Consider the following 20,709-nt stretch of genomic DNA (forward strand, 5'->3'; position numbering starts at 1 on the left):
AAACTGGTTATATTCTATTAAAATTTTACATAATTAAGAGAAAATTACATTTACATAATCAGGTGAAAACATTACTAAATCAATAATGAATAAACTTTTATTTTTAATAAATTATACTTTAAATCTAGAAATCAATTTTAGAATCAATGTTAATGTGAAAATAAGAATGAAAAACGAAAATTTTATAGAACTTTTAGTAAAATTGTTCTCATAATTATGTCTTCAGCTCATAAACTAAACGTTTTCAAATAATCAATGAACACAAATTGGCTTTGTCTCAATAAAAACAATGATTTACGTAATTCAGAGAAAATATTACTAAAACAATTTCAAATATTGCCACTTTCAGTATAAGAAAATAAGTTGAAACTTTTATATTTTATTAGAAAATCTTCATTCACACCAAAAATGAACAATAATTGTAATATGAAAATGAGATTGAAAAATGAAAATTTTGATTAATTGAAACATTTAATTAATTTAATTGTCAAATATTGTAAAAACTGGTTATGAAACACACATAAAGAAACACATCGTTTTACGTAATTGAGAGAAAACATTACTAAAACACTTCCTGAGATATCAAATTCTTCAAACGTTAATTGATTCTATTAGAAATTTTTCGATTAAAATTGTTCAATTCTAGAACTTACATTCAATATAATGTGAAAATAATAATTTAAAAAAAGATTCAATTTATGAAAGAAATCAAAACTGAATTGAAAAAAAGAAGAAAGAGATCAATCTCATAATTAATTTCTTAGAAACAGATCAATCTCATATTTAATTTCTTAGTTAAATAGAAAGTTTTCAAATATGCAGCATGTAAAAACTGGTTATATTTCAATGCAAACAGTGACTTACGCAATTACTAAATTTATTTCTTAGATGAAATTTTTATAATTTCATTAATTAGCATCAATTAAATCAAATCTATAAACTTTCTTTCTATTTATTATAGAAATAGGAATGAAAAATAAGACAACTTTTACATGAATCAAAGAAATTTTATAATTAAGTTTTTTTAAACAAATATTTTTTTTAACATAATTTGAGACTATTATAGAAATTATGTTACAGAATCAATAAAAAAACTCTAATCTAAATCTACGTAATAGAAATAATAAAAAAAAATAAACAAGTACTGACCTATTTGGCTAATAACCGTAAAAACGGTGACGAAAAGCAAAAGCCATTGGCTGTGCAATATCTGAAACGAAAAAAAGAGAAGACAATTAGTACAATAAATTTGATTAATTCTAATTCTTAATTAATTGGTCCACGTTTTTTTGAATGATAACGACGACGATGATGGATGGCAATGATCCATTTTTACTACTACATCCTTGAAATTATTTACGTTTATTTTTTTTGGCACAATTATTACTATATTTCCATTCTGAAATGCAAATCGTTTGCATTTTAATATCCTTGAAAACCAGCTTTGTTTGTTGATAGTTGTATAACAAATTTGGAATTTTTGCTGTTTTTGTGGCGAATATTTTGATGTTATTATGGTTGTTAAGTTGTAAATTTTAGTTTATTTATGAAACTTGTTTATATTAGTACGTATTTTTTTTACTACTAAAACAAGTTATAAACAGATAGATTTAGTTAACAATTATGTTATGTTTAGTTATACGTTTTATTTTAATTTCTTTGTAAATGTTAACTTTGTTATGAAACAATGATTTTTCTGTTAGGATTTATGCGTAAAATATGTTTTTTAATGAATAAATAGATTCAACATAGAGAAAAATTACTTTTTTAAGTGAAAAAAAGATTAACTTTCTTAAGCCGTGATAAAAACATTGAATCTCATTAAGCAATTTTCGTAACATTCATTGTTATTTTTTTTTAATTTTGTTCAAAACCGAATTATTTATGAAGTAATGTTCTGTATATACTTGTACAAATCAAATTTAAATCAATAGAAGTAAGAAAATATTGATAAACTTTCTTAAGCTGTGATAAAATCATTCATTCAACATTCGTAATTTTCTTTGCTGTATTAATAATTTTGTTCGCAAACCGAATTATTCATAAACTGATGTTACACTGTATATTCATATCAAATTAAAATCAATTGAAGTAAGAAAGATTGATAATCTTTCTTAAGCTTTGGTAAAACCATTGATTCTTATTAAGCAATTTTCGTATTTTTTTTGTTTTCTTTTTAAAATTGTTCGATAACCGAATTATTCATGAACTGATGTTCCATTGTAAAATGTAAATCAAGTTTAAATCAATTGAAGTAAGAAAGATTGATTAACTTTCTTAAGCTGTGATGAAATCAATGATTATAATTAAGCAATTTTCGTAATATTCTTTGTTATTTCAAAATGTTTGTTCGGAAACCGAATTATTCGAGAATTGATGTTCCACTGTATATTAAAATCAATTGAAGTAAGAAAGATTGATTAACTGTCTTAAGTTATGATGAAATTAATGATTCTAATTAAGCAATTTTCGTATTTTTCGTAATTTTCTTTGTTTTTTTTTATAATTTTGTTCGAAAACCGAATTATTTATGAACTCTTGTTTTACTTTATATTCAAATTAAATTCAAATCAATTAAAGTAAGAAAATATCGATTAACTTTCTTAAACTGTGATGAAATCAATGATTCTTATTAAGCAATTTTCGTAATATTCTCTGTTTTTTTTTTTAAATTGTTCGGAAACCGAATTATTTCTTAAGTCATGTTCCACTGTATATACAAATTAAATTAAAATCAATTAAAGTAAGAAAGATTGATAAACTTTCTTTAATCTGTGAGAAAATTATCGATTCTTATTAACAAATTTTCATAATTTTCTGTACTTTTTCTAAAATTTTGTTCGGAAACCGAATCATTCACAAACAGACATTTCTCTGCAAGATTAAAATCAAATTTCAATCAATTAAAGTAAAACATATTGATAAAATGTAACTTTCTCGATGTTTATAATTAATTGACACAAATTGAACGACAACAAAACTGTTGTTTCTTTACTTAATCAGCGACGTTATCAAAAGTTCAATCGATTTTAATGTGAAATTCCATCGCGACTTGAGAAATGCCAACCAACGGTGTTACGGCAATGCATGAATCAATAAGAAACAAAAATAAAAGTTTAATTTAAGGCGTGCGAAGGTCGCCGGTTTTGCAACGTCGAAATTCAAAGAAAAAACAAAAGTCAAAAATTCTTTCGTAGAAATTTTGATGCAGGTGACTTTTCCCCAAATAAATAAGAGGAAAGATCGTCGCGTTACGTAGATTGAGCGCAGTTGCAACCTTCACATTTGACATTACTATCTAGGTTTTCGATAGTCTTTCGATTAGAATTTATCAATTAGATGCAGGATGCATATTATAATTAAATAATGATTTCGTAATCTTGCTGCGAGCAATGAGGATAGTTTAAAACAAGTGGAAAAATAACTGTTAATTATAATTTATAGTTATATTCGGTTGTCGAATAGGATTCGTGTTTAAAGGAAGTTCGAAAACCGAATTGTTCTAAAATTTCTTATAAGAATCAATGCAAAATGGATAATAAAAAATCGTTTATTGAATGAATTCAAAGTGATTGTTTAAAATCTTATAAAAAAACAATTCAATATATAAAAAATCTTAAACAATATAAGAAATAAATGTATTTAAAATATAAATAAAAGAATAACTCCACTTTATTTTTATGAAGCGAAAGCAGAAATTTTGCAATTTCGAATCTATGTGCATTAAATAACTTTGAAATATAATTTGTCGAACATTATTTGTTTCTAAAGATAGTTCGAAAACCGAATTCTTCTAAAATTCCTCATAATAATTAATGTAAAATGTATATAATCAGTTATTGAATAAATATAAGGTGATTGTTCAAAATTATATACAAAGAACAATGAAAATACAAACATTGTTAACAATATACTAAAATATTTATTGCAACTACTAAAAAAATATATGAAATTTTGAAAATTTAATGTTTATTTTTACAATTTTCATACATTCTTTTAGATTTTGAATAACTTTCTTAAGCCATGAAAAAAATCATCGTTTCTTACTAATCAATTTTCGTAATATTGTTTGTGGGTTTTGAATTTTTGTTCGGGAACCGAATTTTTACTTGTATCAATGTATATTCAAACTCTATGTATATTCAAACGAAATTACATTAATTAGAGTAAATTATTTCACTATTTAACATTTTCCTACATTATTCCTCTTCATTTAGTAAATAGTTGAAATATGATGTTTTAAAGAGAAAACATCGAAAATTTATTAATAATAGTTTTATTTTTAATTACTCTTTATTATTAACTTCATAGTTGTGAGACAACGGTTGTTTTTTTGTTGTTGTTGTTGAGACTGTTGAGAATGCACTGAAAACTTACTCAACTTTATATACAGATCTACAGTAGTTACTTGATTATTAAGAAGTCTAATATTTAAAAGAAAAATGGTAAATACTTAAAATATGATAAAGAAATAACATTATTTTCAATGTAATTTTATTGTTAACTATGTTAAAAGTTTAAATAGTTAATAGCTAGTTTTTTCAGATCATTGAGAATACATAGAAAACTTACTCAACGTTATTTTTAGATCTGGAGTGTTTAGTAAATAATTCACGTAATGAAATGCAAACAGAAAATATAATCGCTCCACTATATTATATTACCATTCTCCACGGATAACAATTTTTTTAAAAAAGAAACCGTTTCAATCTGCTTTAGAAAGGTCCCCAGGCATCAATAATTTCGATGCGTACGTTGGACCAACAACTTTTTACTTGTTCTTTCTGCAACTTATTTTTTTGTTCATTACTTCCATCCGTTCTTTTACTTTTATTAAACTTACATGCTGCAATACTGTAATCTGATAAGTGAAAGTATTATAGAATGGATCAGTTTTGCAGAGTGTAGAGATTGGTTTTCAATGGAATGTCTGTAGATTGGAATGCCGTTTATTTTATTTATTTATTTTTTAAATAAAACAAAACTTTCAATGATACAAGTTCCGTTCTGCTAAATAAAACGATAAAAATCTAATTATAATATCATAATAATAGAAAGAAAGTCGAACGTAAGAAGGAAATAAAATGAAAATTTAAATATTTGTTGAAAATATAATTGGAAACATTTAGATTTATTATGGATTTGGTAAACAGATATTTATTTGTAATTTTCCTCAACTTTAAAAGCAATTAGAACGATGAACAGATTCTATAATTAGACTGTTTGAACAGATTTGTGCAATTAGAAAGTCGTAAAAAGATTGTTATTATTATCGTTCAACTTTATTAAATCGTCCGTCATTATTTGATAAACCGCGGATCTAAGAATAGAAATCACTTCGATAATTATATTAATGAACATTATTAAGAGCTTAAATAATGATTTGGATCTTTTATAATCATTAAATGATCGAATTTGTCAAATTTTATTAGTAAAAGTCTTCATTTTGTTCTATATAAAGGTGTCCCAAAATTAACGCAAGATTTGAATTAAATAGAAAACAAAGTTTTTAGTCTTCAGATTGTGATTTTTTTTTATTGAATCATACTGCACAAATGGCGGAAAATTCAAATCTTGCGTTCATTTTGGCACACCCTTTACAATAAGTTTATTAAATGTACAAATCACCCATTCTTCTATTGATATAACAAAAACATGATTTCTTTTTTAAAAATAATTGATGCAAAAACATGAGTTTAAAGTCGAAAAATAAGTATCAATTAAATTCTTTATGATTAAACAAATATTTTCTAAATGATTTGTGATTACTTTGAAAGGCATGGATCGTAAATATATAAAGGAATAGGTCAAAGTGTGTAAATTAATCTCAATAGGATGTGCGGATAAAAGTTGATTGAAAAAACTTTTCCTGTTGATATTTAATAAAATTAATGTCAAATTATTTAAATTACGATTAATATAAAGAAGCTTATGCAAATATGACGTATCAATCTGTTGTAGACATTCTCATCAAATTTGGAATATTTATTAGTCATTAGTCGGTGATGAATTTGTATGCAAGTGTTTTGCAATTATGCAAATTGTTCTTTAGGAATCTTGTTCAAATTTGTTTCAAAACATTAAAGATGATTAGTTACAACAGATTATAAATATCTAGCAACAAAGAAAAAATGAAAATGTTAATAGAATGTTGTTTTTTTTTTGTTGTTGTTAACCGTTGCTTAGGTAACATAATATTTGTTTAAATTGTTCCCAAAAGCTATGGAAAAGTACAATGAATAAATCTAAAAATGTATTATGAATTTATCAGTTTTTGGTTGTTTGTTTGTAACTGAATTTAAGGAATGTAGTGTGACCGTGTCTAGCCTATATACGTGTATTAAAGATCGATTAAAAAACATTGTTCAAGGTTTCCTCTTCATTGGTCCGAGCCATTATATAATCGAGAACGCTCCGTGTCTCGACTTTTTTTTTCTTAAAGATAAACGAAGTTGATGAATGTGTGACCTTACTGCGTTTTTTTTTTGTACATTCTGGCTCGAATTAATAGGTAAAAAGGTCAAAGTCAACGTCTTTGCAAAGAAGATCTGATCCAAACAAAAAAAAAGATAAAAAAACGAGCATGCACTCAATGGTTTTACTTTCAAACTAATCTATTTTTATTTTCTGTTTACTTTAATCATTATCTGTTTTGTTTTTTGTTACGTAATGTTTTAATTTGTAAGATATGTTGCGTTGATGTGGAAATTTGTGGAAAGTTTATTAAAAATTTCATTGTTTTATATTAATTATGAGTGAAAGAAAATTAATACTGTTTAAACGTTAGGAAACACCTGTTTACGTATCAATTATCATTCGCTTGTCAAGCCTAACCTTAACCAAACCTCACATAGCTCAGCAAACAACAATCACCATGACGACAAACAAAGAAAATTTTATGTTGCATCAAAGTTCAGGAATTCATACTTCTTTCATTGTTTATTTCAATTTATCCTTTCGAACAAAATCTAATTTTTGCAAAATGTTTTTGGAATAAGTGAATTAGTTGTTATGCTTCAGTAATTTAAAAACATTTGTAATTAAGAAAATATGATGTAAATATTTATAAATTCAAAAATATTATCTGTTACTAAACATATTTAGATGTAGATTTTATCTGTGTTATTCTTAAATATTTGTTTTAAAAAAAAAACTTGTTTGAGATTGTCGATTCTTTAACATGATTAATATTCGACAACGATGAAAAAGTGGTTTTAATGAAAATTATTAACTAACATTCTTCTAAATTGCAAATAGAAATGTTGTTGTATAATTATTTTTTTTAATAAAAATCTATGTTTCCATTAATTTAAAGGAAATACAAGTATTAATTAAAGCAACATAAGTTGGCTTTGAAAATTTTGAGAAAATTTGACGTTTATCAAAACGTAAACAAAATTTGTATATTTTTTTAAAATTATATTTTGAGTTCAGGGCGAATCTTCTCTTTTATGAGCAATAGTTTTAGCAGACTTAAAGTAGTTAGACATGAAGTTTTTATTGGGAAAATAATTTTTTTAAATAAAAGTTGGCTTTGACAATTTTATGAAATTGTGACGTCTGTCAAAACTGTAAAGGAAATTTTTTGTTTGTTTATTTTAATTATACTTTGAGTTCATGGTGAATCTTCTCTTTTATAAGAAATAGTTTTAGTAACTAAAAGCAGTTACACATGAAGTTTTTATTGGGAAAATGGTGCTAAATTCGAATTTCTTGGAAAACGTAAACATAATAACAGAAGTTGATAAATTTCCAGCAAACATAAATTTTCCAGAAATATTTGGATATAGCTGAAATTTTCTCAAATTTAAGTTGGCTTTGATAATTTTGTGAAATTGTGACGTCTGTCAAAACTGTAAAGACAATTTGTTGTTTGTTTTTAAATTATAATTTAGTTCATGGCGAATCTTTTCTTCTATAAGAAATAGTTTCAGTAACTAAAAGCAGTTACACATGATGTTTTTATTAGGAAAGTAGTGCTAAATTCGATTGTCTTGGAAAACGTCAAAATAATAACAGTTGATAAATTTCCAGTAAACATATATTTTCCTGAAATATTTGGATGTAGCTGAAATTTTCTCAAATAAAAGTTGGCTTTGACAATTTTGTGAAATTGTGACATCTGTCAAAACTGTAAAGAAAATTTGTTGTTTGCTTTTTTAAATTATACTTTGAGTTCATGGCGAATCTTCTCTCTTATAAGAAATAATTTTAGTAACTAAAGCAGTTACACATGAAGAAATTATTGGGAAAATAGTGCAAAATTTGATATTCCAAAGGAAATAGAAAAAATGATAACATAAGATGCTCAATTTCTAGTAAATATATATTTTCATGATATTGATGGATATATCTGAAATTTTTCAAACAAAAATTGGCTTTAAAAATTTTGAGAAATTGTGACATATGTCAAAACTGTAAACAAAATTTGTTTATTTTTTAAAACAAAATGTTACAAAATACTTTGAGTTCATGGTGAGTTGTAGTGATTCAAAGCAGTTACATATGAAGAAATTATTGGAAAAATGGACTAAACTTGAATTGCTTGGACAATGGAAAAATAATAACAGGTCAGTATCATGTATTAAGAATAAATAGTTTTAACGATGAAATCAAAGTAAAAATCAATGAAATTAAAGTAAAATTTCGTAAAGAAAACAACAATGTTTCAAAATCTGAAAAAAAAATTATCAGACACAAATTACATTTCGATATTTTACGAGTTTTTTGATATAGTATTGAAAATAATTATACTAATTGTAATTTACATTGTTTTCTGTTTCGTTGAAGTGAATGAAAAATGAGCATCAAGGTGGTCATTCTAGCAAATCATTATTTGATTGGCAATGAATTAAAGTTGTTGTAATTCAAGTGAATGATACTTATGATTATATAAAGAAAGTTTTTTTTGCCCAATTAAAAAAATATGAGGTGAATAAATTAGTGATCGCATTATTTGGCGTTAATTTCAATTGTATATTATATTAGCTATGCTTTCTACATGTCCGAAAGCGTCGAGAGTTTCGGTGCAAAAAGCAACAACAACTTTTCAAAAACAATTTAATCCAATCCAAGAGAGCGCAGCAGTTTACACCCATTTCCTCATTGTTTCCTTCTTTTTAACCATATAATAATATAGGTATAACAATAATAATAATAGGTGGATTATCGAGGGCACAGACAATGAGATTTAGGCCGTAGATACGATTCTTTTCCAACTCGTGTTTTGCAACGAACAACGATCTTTACCTGCCCGAGCGAACAATTAAATAATTGTCACGTTTGCAGCCACATCTTGCGTTTCCTGCACATTGCAATTAACATTGAATTTAATGTAAATACGATTCGACGCAAGCAGAAAAAAAAAACAAACACAGTTATTTGCTCAAATGTCAAGGATATGAAGATTACGTTGGAATTGCAGAGGTAGAGCGCGCTTCGTATGATCGATGTGTGTTATGTAAAAAAAAAACAAGCCTTCCGTTGGGGTCAGAATGTTCGTCGGCGCACGTGAAATATTTTTGAGCCGGAGAAAGTTCTCCAGTGAAAATGTCCACTTTCACTGTTCCCCTAATTAGAAATAGCAACAATCGGCGATACGCAAATATTGAACAACTTTACCCGATTTTCGTATGATCTTACGAAACTACTTTTTCTCGTTCTCCGCGTCTTGAATTCTCCACGAATTCCTCGACTCTTGTTGCCGTGCCGCGACCATCGTTCATACGCACTTGTTCTTGTAAACATAAGAAAGTGAAAGTTGTCTTTCTTTCTCTCTCTCTATCTGTGTGTCTTTTGGTTTAAGTAACATTTTGCGGGATTCCAACAAGAAAACTAATTTAAATGCAATTACAATTATGTTCATTTCGACGTAACTCACTCACCGATTGCAGCGATTTTATGTCTTTCTGTCTTCATTAAATATTCATTTGCCTCCTTTTTCTCAGTGACATCGTTATTAAGACAATATTTTGAAACTTCCTCGTTCTCAACAGTTTGTGTAACTTTAAAATTCTTGCACAAATTACATGAAATCTTGCAATTTTATCTTCAAACGGAATTTTCAATATTTGCACTTTCGAGAAATCGCAAAAGCTACTTTTTCCATTTTTTCCTAAATATTAAATATTTGCGTTAAAATAAAACGTTTACAAACAGTTTTTTACCTGAATTTTCACTCTTTAATCGAATATTTCTCTTTCCAAGCACATTTTTAAAAAATTAATAGTGATTTGCAAGACATTTATTTGCACTATAATGAAACATTTCCAAACATTTTGTATTTAGTTTTAAATGAAATATTGGTTGTTTTAATTAGCACTTAGGTATTCAAGAAATACACAATACGTTTTAATAGTTATTTCCACAGAAACTATTTGTATTTCTATGAAATATTTAGAAACAATTTATGTCCTATAGTTTTAATTTTATATGAGATTTTCAATATTTAATCAGCAATTAGAGATAGACACTTAAATGTGCGAACACTACGTTTTTTCATATATTTTTTTTTTAATTTAGTAGCGATTTCCATAGAAAATATTTACATATTAATGAAACATTTAGTAAAAATCCATGTCCTATAGATTTAATTTGAACTGGGATTTTCAATATTTAATCAGCAATTAGAGGTTTTCGAGATATACACTTAAATGTTCGAACACTATTTTTTTTTAAATTTTAGTAGGGATTTCCATAGAAACTACTTTCATTTCAATGAAAAATTAAGTAACAATTGATGTGCTATAGTTTTAGTTTTAAACGGAATATTCAATTTTTGTACACTTAAATGTGCGAGCATTAGTTTTTTTTTCATATAGGTTTATGTTTAAATTTTATTAGCAGTTTACACGAAAAATATTTGTATTTCAATCAAATATTAGCAAACTGGGAACAAACCATAGTTTTAGTATCAAATAGAAAATTTAATTTTTAATTAGTAATTAGAGGATTTCGAGAAATACTCTAAAGTTTACATCTTTTACACACTTTATTTCTTCAAATTTTGAAATTTTTTATTTAGCAATTTTCAAATTATGTCTATTGCAATGAAATATTTACAAAAAGGACATGTTTTCGAGAATATGAATATGATCGAGTAATATGATCAAGTTTTATTAATTTATTTTGATAATCATTTTCGATAAATACATCGAAATGAAATAAAAGTAAATATTTAAAAAAAACTATCAAATTAATTGTATCATTAACCTAATCTACCCTAACCTAGATATCAAACTGACTTTAAATGTAAATATGTGACCTAGAAAACTGTATGTGTCTAGTTGAAACTATGTATATTGTATACATATTTTTAGTCGTGTTCATATGCAGCAGCAACGACATTTGTCTTTCATTTCTTGCAACATTTATTATTTTGCAAATACCAAGGAGTGTTCAACACGTGTTTGTTCTCCGCTTTGTATTAATAAGATGGCATTTAATAAGGAAATTGTTCTTGCCATATTCATCACTCACTTATTAATCGTGCACTCATCTTCTTTGATCGATACGAAACATACAATTATATGTAACAACAACAAAATTAAACCGTTACAAATTGATTACTGACTATGGATTTTTCCGCTTGGAAATATTTGAAATAATTAAAAACATATATACAGAATAAATCTTTAATTAACTTTATTCATTATCTCATTATGAAACCCCGTTAGTAATGATTAGCAATTTAATAACAACATTATCAAAGAAAAAAATGTAAATATTAATAAGCATTTTGATAATACTTTTCCGTATAATTATTTGTTTTTTTTGCACTTGCGCAGATTTTAATGTTACAGAAACTTGCTTACATTTATATAAGATATGCGTGTAAATCGTTTATTTCTGCGGTACTTGTAATTGATGTAATTAAGTTCAGGCAATTAAATTGAAACCATGAACGGAAAAATAAGTACAAAACTGGACTTGTTTACTCTGATTATAAAGAAAACGCATGCATCTGAGATCAACATTTAGAATGAAATACAATTCAACGAGTTAATCAAGGATACGAAAATAGTATTATATTGTTTTTAAAATTTTATTTCAAGAATTCCGAGAATGCAAATCAAGTTTCCATATATGATTATTAATGTGTTTCACAATGTAGATGTAACACAAATATTTGGGTATTCCGAATGAATAATGATGGTAATATGTTCAATGCAAAAGTTCATTGGAATTGGATAAGTCATACTGTTTGGCAATCAATTAACAATAAGTTTAATTTCGTAAATTTCCAACAAACAAACAAACAAACTTAAGTACCACGGTTGGGTCAGAATGACCCACCTGATATTTGTATTCACTTCTAGTTATTCTAGTATTTTTTTAGTGAACTTTTCAGTAGGAGCAAAGCAGTCGCGTCCAGAAATACTTATTTTGTTGTAGAGTGCATTTCGGGTCAAATTGACCCTTCTAAAGCAAATACGTTCTTGATCATATCAGTTTTAATTGATATTAATATCATTAAATAATAGGAATTAGTTTGTGTTTGTTGTAAAAATTAATAATTTGTATTAAATGAGTATTAAATGTTTTATAGTTAAACAACTGATATTAGTTGAATGGGTGATAAATAATTTGCTACAGTAACAAGTCTTAATACTACTTATAAATTATAATCGTAATTAATTATAATTTTATTCAATTAGTAAAAAGAAATTAACAATTTTGTGTATACAACAAAACTAGTGGAAAAAGCTTATAATTTGATGTTCAATTAATTTAGTTAACATGAATATGGAAGTGTTTGAATTTCTAAATACAATTAAGTTATTTTTATTAACTCTTTTTAATTACATTGGGTAATTGAACTAACGTATCATTTAGTATAAAGAACAATATTAGCAATTTTTGTCGATTTCTTAAAATTTTACTTTGCTTTAATTATATGTGAAAATACATTAAGTCTATAACTTTTTGTACATGTTTTATTTATTTAATAATAAACATAAGTTTAAAAAGATGATTCAGAATGTGAAAAAGATTCTCGTATAAATTATACAGTTGTGCAATAATCATTAATGAATGAGTTTAACGCTCGTTAGTTCTGAAAATGAAAGTGATTAAGAAACATAGATGAAATCAAGAGTCCGTGAATTCTTCACTTTGGAATTCCCACCGATATATAAAGAAGAGTATAAAAAATGATTGTTGAAGAGGAGGTGTCTTGGATGACTTTTAACCGGAATATTATTAATGATAATAATAATAATAAACCGTGCCTCGAGAGAAGAACAAAAAAAAACACCCAAGGAGGAAAAGAAAAAGAAACGAAAACGTATTGTGCATATTCTGTGATGTATAGAAACGAGAATTTATCGAAAGTAAAAGTGAGATAGTGGCTCAAGGCCGTTGACTGTTTCTTGGCATACCTTTACCTGTTCCACAAGCTGTGGAATCGACGCGAAGACGAGATGCAAAACGATCTATGCTTTATTATTATTCTTCTCGTATGAAGAAGTCAAAGAGCGACGAAAATTTCATTTTTTTTTTCTGTTTTAAAATCAAAAATTCCAAAGGCTGAATGCCATCATTCCGAAAGCTTTTTTTTCCGGAGTGTTACGCAAAGGCTTGTCGGTTACCAGAGGCGGAGCTGGCCAACTCCCATTTATTTTATAATTTATTGGATTATTATTATACACTTCCTTCATTCTGCGCACCAAGAGTCGATCAAAATGGGAGAGAGAGAGAGAAACAAATAAATAAATAATTGATAGTAGCTGTGAAAGCGAGCGCAAGTAGTGATTACTGTTACATTACATCCATTATTAATAGACTTGTTAAAATGTGGCTCTCAAATGTTGGCAGACTCTTTATTTCCTTTTATAAGATTGTAAAGTTTCTAAAACGAAAGAGAAAACATACATATTTTAAACCAATCGTTTATTAAAACGTTTTACAAGATTCTATTTTGTAAAATTACTGTTAAATCCAATCTTTTAAAATACACATAATTTCAGTATACAAATTTATCAAATTTTTGTTTTTTACACTTGTAAATATTTTCCATAAATTTGAATCGAAATTCATGAAGTTTTACAAAATTTTTGACAATTCTATTTTCTTTGCAAAATAAGTTAATTTTACTTTGATTTTATTGTTTAATTAAAAAATCTACGCAATTCTTCAGTTCTTCAAATATTTTCATTTTATTTTTGTGAAATTAGTAATTATCCAATGTTTCAAAATATAAATCATTTGAAAATTTGGATCTCTGAAATAATTTCTTCATATATTCTAAATATTTTCCTAATGTTGAATTGAAATTCATGAATTTTACTATTTCCTTGTTTATTTTACTTTGATATCAAAAAAAACTAAGCAATTCTTCAGATCTTGAAATATTTTCCAATAATTTGAATATGAACTCATGTAATTTTACTGTTTTTTATCCTTCTTTACCAAATGATAATTTTTTGCTTTAATTTCATTATTGAATCAATCAACTTTTATTCACTGTTACAAATAATTTTTATAAATTTATTCATAATTAATGCAATTTTTGTAATTAAACTAATTAAACAAATTCTGGCATTAAATATCTCAGCAATTCTTCAGATTTTCCAATAATTTTAATCTCAATTCATGCAATTTTTCTAACTAATATATTCAAACAAACTCTGGTGAAAAACTAATGTTTTCTCTACAAAATAATATATTTTCACTTTGATTTCATTGTTCAATCAAACTATCTAATCATTTCATCAGATTTCGAAATATTTCTCATTACATTCAATCGTTATTCATGCAGTTTTACCAACTTTTGAAATGGTGCTTTATTCATGTGAAATTGGAATGCTTCCTTTCTCAAATAATACGTTTTCACTTTGTTTTCATCGTTCAATCAAACTATCTAATCATTATAATTCAAATTTTGAAACACTTTCAATTATCGTAATTCATTCAATTTTGTTGTCATTTGAAATAATACTTTGTTATGATGAAACAGGATTGATTGCTTTTAACATTGATCAGAATGAAAACAGTATAAAGTTGTTTTTCGAGTTTAAAAATCTCAAAAAAAAAGCAACCTTCTCCACGTTTTTGTCTTCATAAATGCTGATTATTTACTTTCAAGTATGCACTTGTTTCATGGCCATGTAAGATACATATAGCATTTGTTGTTCATTCGCAGTTTTAATCAAAGTTTTCATAGACTTTTGTGATGGTTTCTTCATTTGTAAATATTTATAATGTATATGAACGTAGTGCATTTTTTTTTCGATTCAACGACCATGATTAATATCAACAATCCAATTTTATAAGAAAATAGATTGAAAAGTTTTCAAAACGAAATTTTAGCATTCGGATCTATCAAATCATTTCATCATATTTGTTAAATCCAAAAAAAGTTGGTTCTTTACTCTCAAGAATGCACTCGTTTCATGGCCATGTAAGATGCATATAGCATTTGTTGTTTTTCGCAGTTTTAATTAAAGTTCATTAAGTTTTCATGGACTTTTCTGTTGGTTTTCTTCATTTGTAAATATTTTTTATTTATATGAATGTAGTGCATTACTTTTCGATTCAACAACCATGATTTTAGAACGAAAGAGAAAAAAAGAGTCTTTTGTGAAATTAGCATTAAATCCAATCTTTCAAAATATATACAGTTTTAGTATTCCGATCTATCAAATCATTTCTTAAGATTTTTTAAATCCAAAAAAAAGTGGTTCATAAATGTTGGTTCTTTACTCTCAAGAATGCACTTGTTTCATGGCCATGTAAGATGCATACAGCATTTGTTGTTTTTCGCAGGTTTAATTAAAGTTCTTTAAGTTTTCATGGACTTTTCTATTGTTTTTCTTCATTTGTAAATATCTTTTATTTATATGAACGTAGGGTATTAGTTTTCGATTCAACGACCATGATTTTAGAACGAAAGAGAAAAAAAAGAGTCTTTTGTGAAATTAGCATTAAATCCAATCTTTCAAAATATATACAGTTTTAGTATTCCGATCTATCAAATCATTTCTTCAAATTTATTAAATCCAAAAGAAGTGGTTCATAAATGTTGGTTCTTTACTCTCAAGAATGCCCTTGTTTCTTGGCCATGTAAGATTCATATAATATATGTTGTTTTTCGCAGTTTTAATCAAAGTTCTTTAAGTTTTCATGGACTTTTCTGTTGGTTTTCTTCATTTGTAAATATCTTTTATTGATATGAACGTAATAAATTTTTTTTCGATTCAACAACCGTGGTTAATATCAACAATCCAATTTGCATATGAAGGAGCGAACTTACCATGAACTCCATACAATTCGACATTTATTCCTTTTGCATTTACACTTTCATAAAGTAATGTTTATTATATTACTATAAAATACTTATATTATATAAAAAAATATTTTTTTAAATTTTGATTAACTTTTATCACAAAAAAATGTATCTAGTGAGAAATTGTTGTTGAAATTTGGGTCATTTTTTACGTTAAACAATATATTAATTTAAATATTTAAATCGAAGAGTTTAATGTACTCGAAGAATGTAATGTAATTTAAAGTAACTGCAATTTCGTGACCCGTTAGTGGGTCATAAAATCAATTAAGCGATTTGCGACTGGCATAGTAATAACGTATTGGTTCTCAATAATCACCAACAACAAAATTATTCCACCGTCTTTAAATAAACTCGAATATCTAAGAAAACAAACCTTAAATTAGTTTATTTCATCATTATCAATAATATGTTTTCATATTTTTAATTTTCTCTCAAAATTTCTATGATAAAATATATTTAATGTTTAGAATACAAAAAAAACTAATCCCAATCTTTTTTCCAAATTTTTGCATTTACAAAAATACACAGAATATGAGAGGGTTTACTCTCAAAAATGCACTTGTTTCATGTCAATATAAGATGCATATAATATATGTTGTTTTTCGCAGTTTTAATCAAAGTTCTTTAAGTTTTCACGGATTAGAGAATCTTTCCACGATTTAGATTTAAATATTGATACTCGCAATTTTATTAATAATTAAAGGCTTTAAATGAATATATCAAATAATGAAGAGAAGAAAGACTACTAATTTGTAAACGAATGCATTAATAATCAAAAGCAAACTTTTTGGTCTGCGACCCCCTTTTGGTCACAAAACGTTTCTGCGACCCCCCGGGGGTGACTCACTGATCAAAATATATTAATCATATTTCAATTGTCAACACAATAAATAGATTTCTTAATAATTGTATACTTAGATTTGCACTTAACATATGTAATAAATTTCTAAATATTTAACGTTTTCTATTGCAATCAATGAAACATAATTTCACCATTCTTCTTCCTGCTTTCTTGGTTAGCAAAAGAAAAGCAACAGCTGCTCAATTGGATGGCAGAGGGGAAAAAAGAAAACGGTTATGTCACTAAATGCCGCAGCAAATCGAGTCTTGATAATTCAACAGCATTTTTGAAAAAGAAATAAATAAATAAACACGTAAGAAGTAATAAAATCCTGCGTTCCAATTTAAACTTTGTTTAAACAAACAGGTAGATCGTATTGGCGAAGCGCGCGCTGCTCAAACCGCAAAATTGTGAGTTTAACGTTAATTGAGCGTTAAAGAATTTATTACTGCAACAAACGAAAGTCCGCGTTCATTTGCATAAACAAATTAGGTGCGTTCGAGTGGATGAAATTATGTTTGTCTATTTGCTTTTTGGTAAAATTTCATATGGATTTAATATTGAATCAATATTTGATTGATTTCCTAATCATTGTTTTGAACATAGGTAAAAGTTTAGTTGCGAAATTGAATGGCTAAAAAGGAGACGGTAATAAACGTACAAGAGAGAAATTAAAAATCGAAAACTTTCTAACATTAATTATTTTTGAAGAAATACAAAAGAATTTGATTAATCCTCAACGTCCAACAATTTGAATTAATTAATTGTAAGTTAGTTTGAATCATCAATTAATTGAAAATTTTCTGTTTTGTTGTTGTTCTCTCGCGTTGTACTTTCTCTAGTAAAAGATGCAATTATTTGACTTTTTTCAAGAAATACAAGAATTGTTTGATTCTTGTTCTATTAATTTTATTCTTTCATCAATTAATTGTTAATATTAGTTTCTTCCATAGGAAAATTCAATGAAAATGTTGATTTTAAAAGATGTGTTGTTCCCTCTTAACGCTGTACTTTCTCTAGTAAAAGATGCGTGAAAGTAGCTAAACAGAGTTGAGATTGCAGCCGAGAGTTGTATTATTATTATAATACGATCATATTGTGTTATCCGATGATTCCCACGAAAGAATGCGATAACATAATTAACCAGATCGATTCTTTTCTCATGGAAGAAAAAAGGAAAATTGATTTATTAGTTTCGCTTCGAAATTGATCCACTTCTGGGAACGAAACCTGCTGCGTATATAATAATCAAAGTTATCCTCAAGCCTGCGGGACGTCAGTTTTCCTTTCCTTTCTCTCGAAACGACGGTAAAATACTTAATCACGCGCTCCGGAGTGCATTTACCCAAGCTTAGTGCATTCTAATTATGCAATTTTTACGCCAATTATAAAAGCAACCTTGCTGCAATCAGTTTCCTCTTTTCATCTTCTTTATTTTTAAATCCAAATTTTGTAAACCACTTGATTGAATTTTCTAGGCACGCATAAACGCGCGCACAACTCGTTAACATCTTCAAGGTTTATATAACGAATTAATGACTGAATTTATATTGTACCTCGGCTTTCTAGTTTTTGCCGAGCTTATTATTAGATGGGTGTGGGATTATTGTTTTTTTTTTTCATTTTTAATTTATTGCGAACGAGAAAATGCCATTGTCTCTCCTCGCCTTTTTTTTTCTCTCTTTTTCTTCCAACAAGTTAACTTTTATTCTTGTTCGTTCTGTTTCCTCATTCAACTTAAATTGTTTGACACAGTTTTCCTTACATTTTCCTAGTAGAAAATCGAAACCGATTCGCGCCAGTAACATCACAAATTATCGCACGCACTCGATCCATTAAATTAATCCTAACAGTACCGGAAGTTACTTAACAATCATAATTTTAAACTGTCATTTCTGCTTCATTATATTATGATATAAATGTACATGTTAGAAAAATTAATTCATTATCTAATTTATTATTACATGTAATAAACAATTTTGTTAAAAATAATTAAATCATATAAAATTCCCTAATTTTTTTTTTTGTAAACTAATTTCATTTGTTATTAAAATTACTAATGTTATTTCTAAATAAAAATGACAGGTATAGTTATTATGAGATTTAAAAATATACCTGTCTTTTAAGTTTGGCTGTCATCGTTGTCAAATTGACAACTAACACAAGTTGTTACGCGTCCCATAAATAATTATTTATAATTGTTACATAATTAAATGATATTTATATATTTCACAGTTGTCACATTGACAACTAACTCAAGTTTGTGTGCAAGTCTTAAATAATTAGGCAAGTTATTATCAAAATAAACATGCATCTGTAATAATTGTTACATAACGTCAAAAATAAATAAAAAGTTACATACATCAACAATCTATAAATGAATATTTGTACGAAATATACGATGACAGCGAAACTAAAATGACAGGTATATTTATAATGTCATTTATAAATATATAATGACATTTATAAATATATAACGACATTTGTAAATATACCTGTCATTTTAGTTTCGCTGTCATCGTTGTTAGATTGACAACTAACACAAGTTGTTACGCGTCTCATAAATAATTATTTATAATTGTTACATACTTAAATGATTTAAACGTCAAAAATAATGACATTTATATATTGCATACTCGTCACATTGACAACTAACTCAAGTTTGTGTGCAACTCTTAAATAATTAGGCAAGTTATTATCAAAATAAACATGCATCTGTAATAATTGTTACATAATTAAATGATTTAAACGTCAAAAATAAATAAAAAGTTACGTACATCAACAATCTAGAAATGAATATTTGTACGAAATATACGATGACAACAAAACTAAAATGACAGGTATATTTATAATGATATTTATAAATATATAATGACATTTGTAAATATACCTGTCATTTTAGTTTCGCTGTCATCGTTGTCAGATTGACAACTAACTTAAGTTGGTGCTCGTCTCATAAATAAATATGTAAATTTTTATTGAAGTAAGCACGCAGCTGTCATAATTGTTACATAATGAAATGATTTAAACGTCAAAAAAGTTACGTACGTCAACAATTCATACATTAATGAAAATTATTATAATGATTCATATTTATATTACAATGATTAAAAAAGAAAATTACGACAATTTCATTCATTGATTATCTCGAACTAATTCAGTGAATGTTGAAATGTAAAATCTATTACTAAACCTATTGATAATACGATTTCTACTTCGTCTGGTGACAGACACTATCAGATATTTAAATAATTCTACTTTCGAATTCGGAGTATTTAAATGCGTCAAGATAAAATGATATTCATTAAACTAATTAATTAGTTATTTTATTAGTTTGCTGGATGCAGTGTAAGTTTTATTTGTAAACACTCGAATTACTATAGAGATTTAGATTGTTGTTGAGCTCTTCTGGTATCCAGTGAAAGGCAAGGTTTCACCCTTCACTCCTATGCATAAATTCTGCACGATGTCTAGTCTCAGGAGACCCAAAAAACTACTGCAGATAACGTACTGCGCAAGGTGTGGTATTCGTACTTGTCAATGGTAATCTTATGAATTACACATGAAATAGAGTAGAAGA

The 20,709-nt window shown here is 26.6% G+C and overlaps 1 protein-coding gene across 3 annotated transcripts in view; it reads right to left on the reverse strand.

The window, feature by feature from the left end:
- LOC108565299 (mucin-5AC-like) overlaps positions 1–20,709 on the reverse strand; it is a 39,520-nt gene that overhangs the window by 14,228 nt on the left and 4,583 nt on the right. For all 3 annotated transcript variants that reach the window (XM_017924686.1, XM_017924685.1, XM_017924683.1), the window contains exon 2: positions 1,150–1,210. In XM_017924686.1, coding sequence (XP_017780175.1) covers positions 1,150–1,210 — 61 coding nt within the window. The remainder of the gene's footprint in view (positions 1–1,149; positions 1,211–20,709) is intronic.

The sequence above is a fragment of the Nicrophorus vespilloides genome, unplaced genomic scaffold (assembly GCF_001412225.1).
Source record: "Nicrophorus vespilloides isolate i.1.1-1 unplaced genomic scaffold, Nicve_v1.0, whole genome shotgun sequence".
Taxonomy (NCBI): domain Eukaryota; kingdom Metazoa; phylum Arthropoda; class Insecta; order Coleoptera; family Silphidae; genus Nicrophorus; species Nicrophorus vespilloides.